This window comes from Phoenix dactylifera, chromosome 2 (assembly GCF_051530095.1).
Source record: "Phoenix dactylifera cultivar Ajwa chromosome 2, Ajwa_hap1_PhDact_Kaust_v1.1, whole genome shotgun sequence".
Lineage (NCBI taxonomy): Eukaryota > Viridiplantae > Streptophyta > Magnoliopsida > Arecales > Arecaceae > Phoenix > Phoenix dactylifera.
Genome location: NC_143191.1, coordinates 43758496 through 43771170, shown reverse-complemented (window position 1 = coordinate 43771170; position 12675 = coordinate 43758496). Strand labels below are relative to the sequence as shown.

At 45.8% G+C, this 12675-nt stretch overlaps 2 protein-coding genes across 2 annotated transcripts; one reads left to right on the top strand and one right to left on the bottom strand.

Annotated features, from left to right (window-relative positions):
• The first annotated feature begins 689 nt into the window (after positions 1–689).
• LOC149768346 (uncharacterized) lies at positions 690–1568 on the top strand. The gene has a single exon (XM_089928249.1). It carries the CDS (start codon positions 690–692, stop codon positions 1566–1568), a length of 879 nt encoding a protein of 292 aa, XP_089784375.1.
• Positions 1569–4802: 3234 nt separating this feature from the next.
• Positions 4803–7920, bottom strand: LOC103714233 (U-box domain-containing protein 45). The gene is made up of 3 exons (XM_008801418.6): positions 7256–7920; positions 6232–7181; positions 4803–5307 (listed from the first exon to the last, which is right to left on the bottom strand). The coding sequence occupies exons 1-2, from the start codon at positions 7759–7761 to the stop codon at positions 6260–6262; spliced, it is 1428 nt and encodes a 475-aa protein (XP_008799640.3). The 5' UTR covers positions 7762–7920; the 3' UTR covers positions 4803–5307; positions 6232–6259.
• Positions 7921–12675: the final 4755 nt, after the last annotated feature.

The window sequence follows — 12675 nt, the reverse complement described above, 5'->3', positions numbered from 1 at the left end:
ACAAGGAGGGGTGGTTTAGGGGTACAGTCTTTGTTGGTGAGGCGGGAGGCTTTAGCGGCGCGACATGTCGCCAGATTTGTTATGGAGCCTGATTGCATGTGGTCCTCGCTGTTGAGGGCTAAGTATGGAGTTTTGATTCCTGGAGGGAGAGCAGCCCGTCACCACTCTCCAGTGTGGAGGGAGATGTGTGCCAGAGCGGGGGCGGTACTGTCGGAGATCAGATGGGCTGTTGGCGATGGATGCTCGATTGATGTGCTGGAGGACTGTTGGGTGACTGCGCAGCCGATCAGCCGCTTGCCTACCATGGTGGACTCCGGACGCTTAGCCGGACGCAGGGTCAGCGACCTGATGTTCCCAGTTGAGGGTAGGTGGAGGGAGGGGTTGGTCCGAGAGGTGTTTGGGGAGCAGCTGGCAGAGATGATCTTGGCTATTCCGGTGCCCTCCAGAGGGGAGTCTAATAGGTTGATTTGGGTACCATCGGGGCGGTCACAGGTGCGGGCTAGGGATCTTATGGTACTTTTCAGTGGGGAGCCAGTCAGGCAGATTGAGGGGGGGTGGATTTGGAGGATGCGTATCCATGGGTGGCACTTTTTATCTGGAAGGTGGCCTGGGGTTGCCTACCTACCAGAAGCGTGCTAGTCAGGCGGGGAGTGCGGATTCCCCAGTTTTGTGCGTTGTGCACTGATGTCATGGAGACTATTGAGCATGTCCTCCTGCAGTGTCCCAGGGCTAGGGAGATATGGACGAGGTCACCTGTTCCTCTTCCTAGTTCAGTGGAGTCGGTACAAGATCTGTTACAGTTGCTGCGGGCTTCCATGCGGAGCCCTAGGTTCGCCCAGGTGGGTATACTTAGAGCATATCTGGCTTACCATATTTGGTTGGATCGGAATGCACGTTTGTTTGAGGGCAGGAGGCTCGCGGCGAGGATGGTGGTGGACAGAGCTGTACTTCAGGCTGGGGAGGTTTCTTCCAGCCTCGACTTGTGTTCTTCCGGGACGGCCAGGGACATCTGGGGTACTCATTGTGCTGTTCTAGCGCCCAGGTTTGTGTTTGCTTCTTGGGTGCCCCCACCCCCCGGCTATCTCAAGGTGAGTTTTGATGGTAGTGTTGCATTAGAGGGCAGGTCCGGCGGGGTTGGATTTGTCATTAGAGATCACCTTGGACGGTTGGTTGTGGCGGGTGGCCGATATACGCCTGGGCTCACAGTTGTGGGAGCTGAGCTACGGGCAGCTTGGGAGGGGGTGTCCTATGCGAGGCGGGTGCTTGGCGCTAGGCGGGTGCACCTCGAGGGGGACTCCTCTATAGTGATCGACTGGATCCAGGGTGCGGACAGATATGGAGATGGACATCCTCTCATTCGGGAGACCCGTAGGTTGGCCCTGGAGATGGACGACTTCGAGGCAGTACATGTGTTCCGGGAGGCGAACAGTGTGGCAGACTGGGTCGCCTCTTATGTTGCACGACATTCAGGGGACTTTTGTTGGACTTCCACGGCAGGGCTCCCGCCCCCACTGTATTTTTTGCTTTCTTCTGATATGGCAAGGTGTACTCACGTTAGAGTAATATGAAATTGCCGTTTCCAAAAAAAAAAAAAAAAATATAAATAATATTCTAAATTTCACCACCACCTGTTGATTTCTTGTTGACGGAACCAGTTTTTACAGATCGAACAACCGCAAATGGGAAAAAAAACAGTAAAACGCCGTACGAAGGTCCAACTAGCCATCTTGTGCTGTTGTTGGTCTCGTCTGCCTTTCGTGTCGTATCCTTCCTTGGCTGGGGTAAATGGAGGAAGAAGAAGAAGACGGAGAAGGCTAAAAGCCTCTAGTTTCGATGATTGGGATGGGGCGAGGCAGGTACAAAGCCCCCTGTGCTGTCAAAAAAAATAATTTCAGTACTATCGTGCGGGGAAGCTGGCGAGCTTGTCCGTCCAATCAATGACGCCAGCCAAATGGATGGACCTGATTACGATTAGGATGCTTCTTAGCGGAACCATCTCCCTGGCGTCGGGCTGTCCGATTGAGCCCGTCACATGATTCACTTCTGCACGCCGACGCTGACATGATTGAGGGCTTTCCTAAAATCAGTGCTGTTTCACCCGCATCGCTTCCTTCTTTTCGCTGCGAGCAGCGGATCCCCCCGTGGCGGTCGGGATGGGTCCGGCTAATGAAGCTCGCGCGAGCGACAAGCGGCTTCCGTGAAACAGTCTATTAATCACCCCCCATCTTGATGCTCTCGGAAAAATAAATTTCATGTTTTGCATGTATTTCAAAAGACGAACAGTACGGCGGACTGAATTATTTTTTTTTATAGCACACCACTTTGATCCTGAGAAGCACTGGAGCACGTGCTACTAAAATATATTCAGTACATTTGACTTTTTCAAATCTAAGTACTGCAAGGCGCGGGTGCACCAAAAAAAAAAAAAAAAAAATGGGGATATATGGCAAAACTTTTTTCAACAGAAAAATATTGGCTTCCAGCAAAAATCTCATACATTACATAAAAATCGATTTATAAAATTGCAGGAGAGTACTTGAATTATGTACTTAGCATTATCTTTCACGTCCTCACATGGATTACATAATCTACTCCTCCCCGGGTCTCTCTCTCTCTCTCTCTCTCTCTCTCTCGTCAAAAAAAATAAAAGTGCATGGAGCAAAAAAAAGAGGGCAATTAGACTGTCCGCAAACCAACCACTAACCTCCATTCCCTTCCATAGCTAGACAAACTTCCTGCTTTTGTTTATTTTCTCTCAATTCTCCATCTCAATAAGTTGCATGATACATGTGGCTAAAATAAAATGAAGGCCATGGTCCTCATCAATCAATAAAATATTAGCCATTAGATTACCTTGCCATCACTTTCTAATTTAATGCAAATTATTATGATACAACTCATTTGATGGGTCAAGAGGAAAAATATGTAAGAAATATGGCATGGTTTGCCCGAGTGGCTTAGAAATTAAATATGTCGATGCAACCAACGAAATGCTCTGGGTCTATGTAAAAAAAAAAAACATTTTTTTTGGATTGATAGATATTTCTTTTTTTCTACTTTTCTTTCGAGAAGAAAAGTTACAGAGAAAAAATATGTAGCAAATATAACATTGTGTGCTCAAGTGGCTTAGACACTAATATATGGGTCTACGTCACAAACACTTTTTGTGGATCGATGATTACTTCTTTTTTCCCTCTTTTTGAGAAGCATATAACAAAGAGCTTAAACAAAATTGTCCATGGTTACCGCTGAACTTCATTTCAAATGGTACAACCCAAATCACCTACCACAAGGGGCAGGGTTTCGACTAGGGAAGATGTTGGCCCTTGTTCAAACCATCATGTATATAAATCCTTGGTTCTACGAGCAGTGGCAGTATACCCAGAGACCTTGTCATGCCAAATGGCGACAAGGACTGCTTTTATAGGGACATCTAATGGAGATCTATTTCCTCAGCAAGATACGTACATGTAGGACGACATTAACCTTCGTTCTCCTTTCAACTGATGCCAGGCCACCTGCATGTCATGTCAGCCCCAAAGGGACCACATCAAAGGAAACTAGACCCAATCACATCACGCATGAAGACCCGTATGTTTCGGCACCTCTCGACATTAAATTGGTAGGGTTGTCGGTGACATGATGCCCGCGTACTCGTAGGGGGACGGTGGGAGTTTGAATAAGCGACTGGGATCTAAGCTGTTGGGTTCTAAAAATTTTTAGGGTGAAAATAGCTCAATGTACATGCTGGTGTCGGCAAAGACCGTGACTCCCTTAAATCCCAGGCCTTTGTGGATAAAATGCAGGGTGCATATTGATGTGGGAATGTTTGACATCCCGGTCCCAAATTAGTCCAATCTTCTTAACCCCGATATTAGGTGAAAATGTTGACATCCCGACCCGAATTAGTTCGACCTTTTTGGCCTCGATATTAGCCGAAATGAATAACTTTGGTAAAAACCGAAAAGCCACTCCCATCATACTAATAAAAACCAACAATTATGACAATACTAGCAAATAGCACACTACTTATCATGCAATCGAACGTTACCTCGTAATTAAATCACATCGTGCCTGATCAGATAACATATAATACCCTATATAAAAAATGGCCCGAAAATCCTCAAATAAGCTTATTCTAATATTTTATTCTACAAATTTTTTTTCTTTCCACACTATTGTCTTATTATTCTAACTTAGACATCGAGAATTCTTTGCCAAAAACTTTCTAAGAGATCAACCTTGAAAAAGACCATTTCTTTTCGATTTTCACCATCCTCAAAGCAAGCCGAGAAGTGCTTCGGCTTCAATTCAAAATCTAGTTGCAACACATATCAACCATGGATTCCTTATCGTCCAAGCCAAGTGTGGATAACTCTGACCTACACGTGCATTAAGAACACGTGCATTAATTCAACATCTACATTTGCCATGCTGCTGTTACATAGATGGCCGCCCTTATCATTACACATCGTTTCATTACAACTACGAACGATTCATCAGCAAGAGAGACCAACAAAGAAAAATTCGCTCATTTGCTTGTGGATTCTGAACATGGTTTTGTTCAGCACTAAATTACCCCATAACTGTGGAAACACGCTCACACACACACAAAAGAAGACTTGAGTCGTGTTTAGCTTGGTTGAAGTTCGTACATTCAATAGTAAGTAACACGGGATCGCAACCATCTCAGAAAAAATAAATACCATGGACGGACATTCCTACCACTAGAAACCAACCTTTTGCTGGCTTTTCTTCTGGCAAAAAAAACTCAACTCCTGCATACTCGTATGGGTTTCAAGTGAAATAACATAACGTAGGAACTAGAGATACTTCAAAAAAAACTTCATACATGACACACACATTTCGCTTTCTAACCCTTTTATTCCGTCGGCAACTAACAGCGCAGGCATCATAAAGCGGCTGGCCATGACGGCCATCCCATAACAACTACCCCAAATACCAAAAGAAAGTGCCGTTCCACCGTAGCTACCAGATTCTCCCTTCCAATCTCTGTCCCCTACTGGAAGGGTAAAGAAATGAAGCACTGAGATAGCTGGTCCAACATTCAGCACTCGCTCCTTATAACTTATATATCCTCTCTCTCTCTCTCTCTCTCTCCACTATGATACGGTCTAACGACAATACCATCAGATTCACAGAACATTTATTCCTAAAGACAGATGGAAACAAGCACAAGATAGAGAGACGAGCTAACTTTTGACTATACAGAACTTTTACCCATGGAAGATACCAAAAGCTTGAGGGCTTTTCAAGTTCATGCTTTCACCTGGCGTTCCCTCCTTCCTGCAACAGCACATGCATCCCATCAGCAAGCATGATTAAAGTAAAAGAAGTCATAATCTCACATAACAAAAAAGTCTCTGCGGATTTCTTTATGCATAGCATTGATCATTCTCTCTCTAGCTCGAAAACATGTTCTGGAGAGAGAGATTAGGAGGAGTTCAGCTCTAAGATCCAGGCAGACTTTTCTTTTTTATTTTTTCTTTTTTTTTTTTCTTTTCAAAAACACCTAAGGTAGTGCCCGAAGACCTAAAAATTCCCCACAGTAAACAAGGGTCCAAGACCCAGAAGATAAAGCGATCAGGTCCAGTTTTCAACTGGACTTTGTGAATAGTAATGAAAAAGAAGCAGGCAATTATAGCAAAACTATTGCATTATTTAATATCAACTATTTCAGAAACAGTGCAGAAAATTAAAAAAAAAACCGGCCATTGTTGAAATGCGCACACAATGTTGAAACCATTAAACCAGCTACTGCAAGATCATAGCACAAGTTGCTCAAAACCATGCTTACGGTCAAAGCATATAAATAATATATATATATATATACATTTATCAAAGGCAGGGAGTTAAAACGCAGCAAGAGAAAAATGGAAACCAGCCTTCCGCCCATGAAGGTGGGAAACTGGGAAAGGGGCCGTCTCTTCCAGCCCCTACCATACGACGTACAAGACGCCGACAAAACCAGGTCCTGTACAAGGGAAGGAGCCGAGAACCAAAACCTTTATCACTTTGTTCGAGGAGTGTATATTTCTATAGAATAATACTCCCCCTAGTAAAGAAGAGGCCTCTCTTGCTACCAACCACAAAAAAGGGGGAAAAAACAAGAAAGAAAGAGGGCTCGTTTTGGGCACAGAGCAGATAAGAGAAACGACGAAAATGACAAGAAAAACAGAGAAGAATATAACCTTCCATTCTTATTATTACCTCTTATTTTGGGGCATGGTCCCCTAGATTAGAAAGGCAAGCTCTTGGAGGTGGAGGAGGCGGTGAGCGCCTTCAGGTGATCGGACGGCGCGAAATCCTGCGGGAGGTTGGCCCGCCGCACGATCCTCCTCATGTTACTCTGCAAGCTCTGCTGCACCAATTGCCTCACCGCCCTCCTCTCCTCGCTCATCCCCGCCTCCTCCTCCTCCTCCCCCTCCGCTGTCCCTCCGATGAGCGGCGCCGACACCGCCGGCGCGCCGGAGCACCCTCCTCCCCCCTCGCCGAACCCCTCCGAGATCTGCTTCCCCTTGGCCACGCTCAGGATTTCGAGAATTCTTGACGCTCTCTTCTGGGCCAGGGGGCTCCCCAGAAGCGTGAGCTCGAGAAGGGAGGACATGATCCCGGCCTCGATCATGGCCGCCCGATCGCCGCAGGCCTTGTGGGCCATCACCATCAGCACGTACGCCGCCTTCTCCTGGCACCCCGCGGCGTCCGACCAGTTGAGGACGTCGACCAAGATTGGAAACGCGTCCCGGGATCGCCTCACCGCCCGCCGCCCCTCCGGCGCGGCGACTATGTTGGAGAGCACCGAGAGGACCCTCTCGCTCACCTCCATGTCGCCGATCGCCGCCAGGAGGCAGGGGACGAGGTCGGCCTCAATGAGGTGGGGGGTGTTGGCGGCGGCGATGGAGAGGTTGAAGAGCGCCCGGAGTGCGTCACGCCTCGCCTGAGAGGAGCCCCCGCCGCTGGTGGTGGCGTTAGTGTTCTTGAAGGCGTTCACGAGGAACGGAACCGCGCCGGAGGAGCCGATGATCGGCTTGTTGGAATCCAGAGCGCTGAGGCCGAGGAAGTTCACGACGATCGCTTCGGAGACCGACGGCGAGCTCCCCGATTCGATCAGGCTCAGCATTTTGTGCACGGCTCCGGCCTTCACTATAGCTTCCTTGTTCCTGAAATCAAAACCCTAATGAGAAAAAATGAGCATTACAGATCTCCGACAGGAGAAGGAAACGAGAGAGCCTACAAGTCATTGCCGATCCCAAGATTGAGAAGGGCGTAGAGCGCCGCGATCTGCAAGTCGGGATCCGGGGAATCGAGCATTCCCACCAGGGGAGGGATGGCGCCAAGCATCGCAAGCGTCTCCCTCGCCTCCGCGTCGTCCTTAGCAAGCCGCCGCACTTCCCCGGCGGCCTCCTTCCGGCGGTCCGCTCCCGCATTGTCCCCGTCGCCGGTCGGAAGGCTCCCCACCACGCGCTGGAGCTCCTCCAAGGCCTCGATCTTCCGCCTCGTATCCGCCTCCGCCTCGTCGGAGCCGGCCTCCGAGAACTCTGCCCGCAGCAGCTCTGCCAGCCTCTCCGACCCATGGTTCCTCGGCTGCCGCTCCGGAGACCCGAAGGCGGCGCCGCCCTTCCGCCGGTGCCTGGAGACTCCGCACATCATGGCCTCCAGCAGCTTCCGGCGAAATGCCGCCACGGAGAAGACCGGCCACAGGCGGAACCCCCCGTCGTCGCCTCGCTCGCATTTCGCCATCTGGAACCTCCACTTCTCGAGTCACATACAAGGCGGTCGGAAGACGACGAGAGAGCGGAGGCTGGGAGAAGACGCCATGGCCGTACTCTGCTTCTCTTGTGTTCTCTTTTTCAGCTCTCTCCAGCTAATATAATATGGCGCGACTCCCGAAGCTCTCTCTCTCTCTCTCTCTCTCTCTCTGCCTTCTTTTTTACTTAAATTGTACGACACAAGAGCTCTCCAGTGTCTCCTTTGTCGGTTTAAATTAAGATCTAGCTAAATTATTTTTTCAGTTTTAAGCGTGATAATAAGTATGGATTTGTTCGTTAATTAGGCTCTTAATCTTTATTTGTGTAGGACTTTTTGTGAAGCTATGGTTTTAGAAGCAGCAGTGATACCCGTACCCTTTAACTTCTTAGCAGATGCTCAGGGGGTATGGCTTTTATGGAGATTTAATGGTCCTGCGGGTGAAAATATCAATATGCTTTTTAAAATAAGCTGGCTTTATAGAGTTAACTTTAGGGTGGCGATATGCATTGAATTACATGAATACCACTGTTCTTCTTCTGGGAAGTTGATTAGCCGTCGCGTGGTAAAGTTTTAGAAGCTACGTGGGAGTCTAAAGAATGGTAGTTCGGTTCGGTTTTCTCGGCAGATCTTTCTATTTAGCTATATTTTATTTTTTTATTTTTATAAATCTATATATATTCGATCATATTTGTTGGGGGAAAAACTCCAAGTCATACCGCCACGGAGGCGCGCGGCCAAAAAGCGCCGGCCGGAAAGGCGCTCGGCCAAAGGGTGCCGACCAGAGAGCACCAACCAGAGGGGTGCTCGGCTAGAAAGAGCCGACCAGAGGACGCCGACCAGAAAAGCGCTCGATTAGAGGGCGCTGACCAGAGAGGAAAGAGCGCGAAATAAAGGCGCTCGGCTAGAAGGCGCTCGACCAAAGGGCGCCGACCAGAAGCATTAGAAGCGACCCCGCCACAGGGCGCCCCATTGGGCGACCAGCTCGGCTCGGCACCCCTGCCGAGCCGATTGCCTTGACCAGATGTTCAACCCCTGCCTAACCCCCTGAGGGACTTGACAACTCCACTACAACCTGCCGCTATCTCCAAGCCGTCAAGGCATAAGATCTCCGCAGGTATTTGGCACGACCTGCCATTAATGCATTAGACCCCCTCAAGTCTCCGATGCACTCAGTCATTTAATGAACACGGCTCAAGACGATCTCCGGATCACTGAACCATCAAAGCGTATGGCTCTCCCTGACCGCCGGTTCACTCGGTAATAAATGCACTTACCATCCATGGACCCCGGGCCTACCACGGCCGGCGGTTCAACCACTCCAACAGGTCCGATCGACCGTGACAACTCCCTGGTTCCGGTCTGATTCGGCCTCATATTCCACTACGCCATTAATGGGCCAAATCGTGCCCAATTATTATAAAAGAGGACAAACTCCCTGTCACCTCCCGGGCAACATAAAATCCCTCTATAAAAGGGAGCCTGGGAGGAAAGAAGGGGAGGACCGGAACACAAGTAAACGACACAGACACAATTGAGCACAATATCCTCTTCATCTTCTTCACTCTCTGGCTTGCTCTCTCCACATATTGGCCCCCTCTGACTTAAGCATCGGAGGGCCGGCGCCGGGGAGCCCGGCCACCGGCTTTTTTGCAGGGCGGGACAGGACAGGACGCACTCTCCTCTCTGCTCTCTCACACCCCCCCGGAGGGCACAGGAGGACGCAGCCGGCCGGCGCACCGCCGTCCGCCCTCCCCGCGGCGGAGCTCCTCCTTCCCCGGCTTCGCGGCGGCCCCCGGGTCCAATTTCCAGCAACAATATTATTTACCAAAAAAAAAGAAAATTCAATTCCGCATCCCCAGTTGCATTATAACAGCTCTTACATAATGTCAATAGTCAAATAGCATATATTATTTATCACCATGACAACTACCATATCATGATGATAATATCTATCATTATATACTCTTATTTTTATTTAAATAAATAATTTAAAGTTCAAGGCTCGATGCTAGATTAAAAAATTGAAATAACAATATTTAGTAACTATGAAATAGTATTTTATTTCCAAACAAAAGATTCAGTATTGGCATAAACATATAATAATTATTTTCACTATAAGAAAATATGTAAATCATTAATTTTCAAAAAATGGTCTCTTGTTATTTGAATTCACTTTTTTAAAAAAGTACATGTATTCATCAAATCAACACTTGCAATAAGCTTAGAAATAATTTGATAATATTAAACAGCAAGATTATATGTGTACAACATGTCTTAATAAAGTCTTAATACAAAAGATGCTGATTCTAAGATTCATGAGTTACTTTGATTTATTGTGATTTATGAAGGAGAGGGGAATAATCCACCAAAGATATGAGATATATTAAAATAATATGAATTCATTCGCTATTTTTTTAATATTTTAATACTTGCTTACCTTTTGTATATGCATTTGATATTGGTTTTTTACTTTTTTTACTTCGAATTTTGATTTCACCGTGGAGAATGATGGGAGGGGGGGTCACTTTGGCCGTGGAATGGCAAACTTGTGATTTGTTGGCGAATCTATGTCCTGAAATACCGCGAGGAGGTGAGAGAGAGAGTGGAGGATGGGCCGATGCGCTCGAGTCGAGCGACATTGAGTCGGTGCGGTCGGGAACCAGAAATATAATAGCCCAGAGAGAGATGGAGGATGGGATCGTGCGAGTGTGGGATTAGATTAAAGACGAAGAAGTTTTGGAACGGAGTTTTTCACATAAATATCTCCCTAAATGTCAAAATTTTATATAAATATTTTTTTAATTTAATATTTATTTATATATAAATATTTATTTTATTTTTTATTTTTTAATTTTTATTTTTGTATATATATATATACCCATTAAAATAATTAAAATATTTTTAATGAGTAGATGCGTAAAAAATTTATTAATAAAATAAATATGATAAAAAATAAAAAAATAATTTTAAAATTTTATTTTTAATTAAAATAAATATGATTTTTATTAATAGTGCTAGAAAAATTGTTATATTAAAAATATTTATACAAAATAATATTTTATAAAAATAGAAAAATAAAAAAATATTTATATAAATTTAAATTTGTAGAAGGGTGTTTATGAAAAAAAATCTATTTTGGAACTACAAAATTTAACTCCTGCACTATTGCCGCAGGCCTTGTTGCACTTGGGCAGGGCCATGATAGCGATCTATCATTAATAAATGCTCATCTCTTTGACTGGAAACAACTCAACGGTAGGGACAGGTAAGGACTAGCTGGTCTCTCGAAACGTTTTTAATCGCATTAAAATGAGCCAATATAATATGTTGTTTTGTCCTGGCTAATTTAAAATATTTGATGCCTGCATTGAGATGGCACGAGCTGAATCCTTGAATGCATGTTGATTTATACGAACTTGTGCCCTCTGTGTCCCCATATTCTTGTTTCTTTTTTTTTGGCCGGGCACCATTATAGAAAAGCATAGGCCAAATTCCAACAGCAATAAAAGATAGACACATTACTCACTCAAAAACAGTTCTATAACAACCATTTCATTTCTCTCTAACGCATCAGCTTAACTCTTAGACGGCTGAGACGGCCGCCTAAGATTCCGACCTAAAGAAGGCCCATCACAAAAAAAAATTTAAAAACAAAATAGAAAGTAAAAGTCTTCTCTTAGTGAGTTTATTTTAAATCGGCTCATTGCAGAGAAAGCTTCAAAGATAAAACAAAAAAAAAAAAAATTCTTAGCGAGTTCCTCTTAGACTCTCAAATACATTGAATATGGAACAAATTGGTGATTATCAAAAAGCCTGTACACTAATATCTCGGTGTAGATGATCATGTTCTATCGGAACGAGATGATAAATGATGTTTCTTTCTCTTTTGGCCCTTTGCTCGGTATGCATGCTTTTTTTTTTTTTTTTTTTTTTTTGCTAAAGAAAAGGGATAGGGGGGAGGAAGGGACAAGCCCACCCCCGCGTAGCAGCCCCCACTGGGCCCCCGCCCCGCCAGAAGAATGTTCGATGCGGGCAGAAATGGCCGTGTGTTGGGCACCCCGACCGGTTTTACTCATACCCTCCCCACCCGTAGGCCCGGCTCAGCTACTCCTCTGAGCTCTGGCTCGAGTCCCACGTGTGAGTACGTCACACCCGGCACCACCCCGGCTACTAGCGGTTCAAGAGCGGTCCTACACCACAAGTCCAAGTAGTGGCCAAAGTAGTGAGCTCCGGTCCACAATTTAATCGTCACCGCAGCGATTCGAACTTGGAACCTAATGGTTAGAATTGCTGCCGAGTACCACTAGGCTACCACCTTGGTGGCGTATGCATGCTTTAAAAAAAAACAAAAATCGTTCATTTGGAACGACAGGCGCGTTCAACAAGATCTATACTTGCCAGCCATGAGGGAGGAGGGGGTGCGAGAAAAAATCGGACAAAAGACAAACAGTCTTTTGAAGGGTTCTTGCATGCTATGAGTACGTCACTGCAAGTCAAAAAGATTCCACAAGCTCCGTTCTCCACAGGCAAGAAGATCTCGCATGGGCTGCTTGCAGCCACTAGCTAGAATTGGATAAGTATCGTCGTTTTTGTCACATATTTTAATTATAGAAAACAATACTATTTATTTATATATTTATTTTTGCTCCAATTACTGTCACTCCAATGCTCTTCTTAATGACTCACGAAACATGCGGTCAAGAGGCCCTGTGGAACTTGAATAGAGAAAGGAGCAGGCAAATGAATAAGTAGAAACTGCCAAGATCCAGCTGCATTGATTAACCCAATGCTGAAATGTAAAGATATTAGTAAAGATTTACAATAAATGTAATGATCATAGCTGTGTTAAGGAGGTAAAACAATATCATAGCTTCCCAGAAAGTTCAGCTTCCGCCTTATAGACAT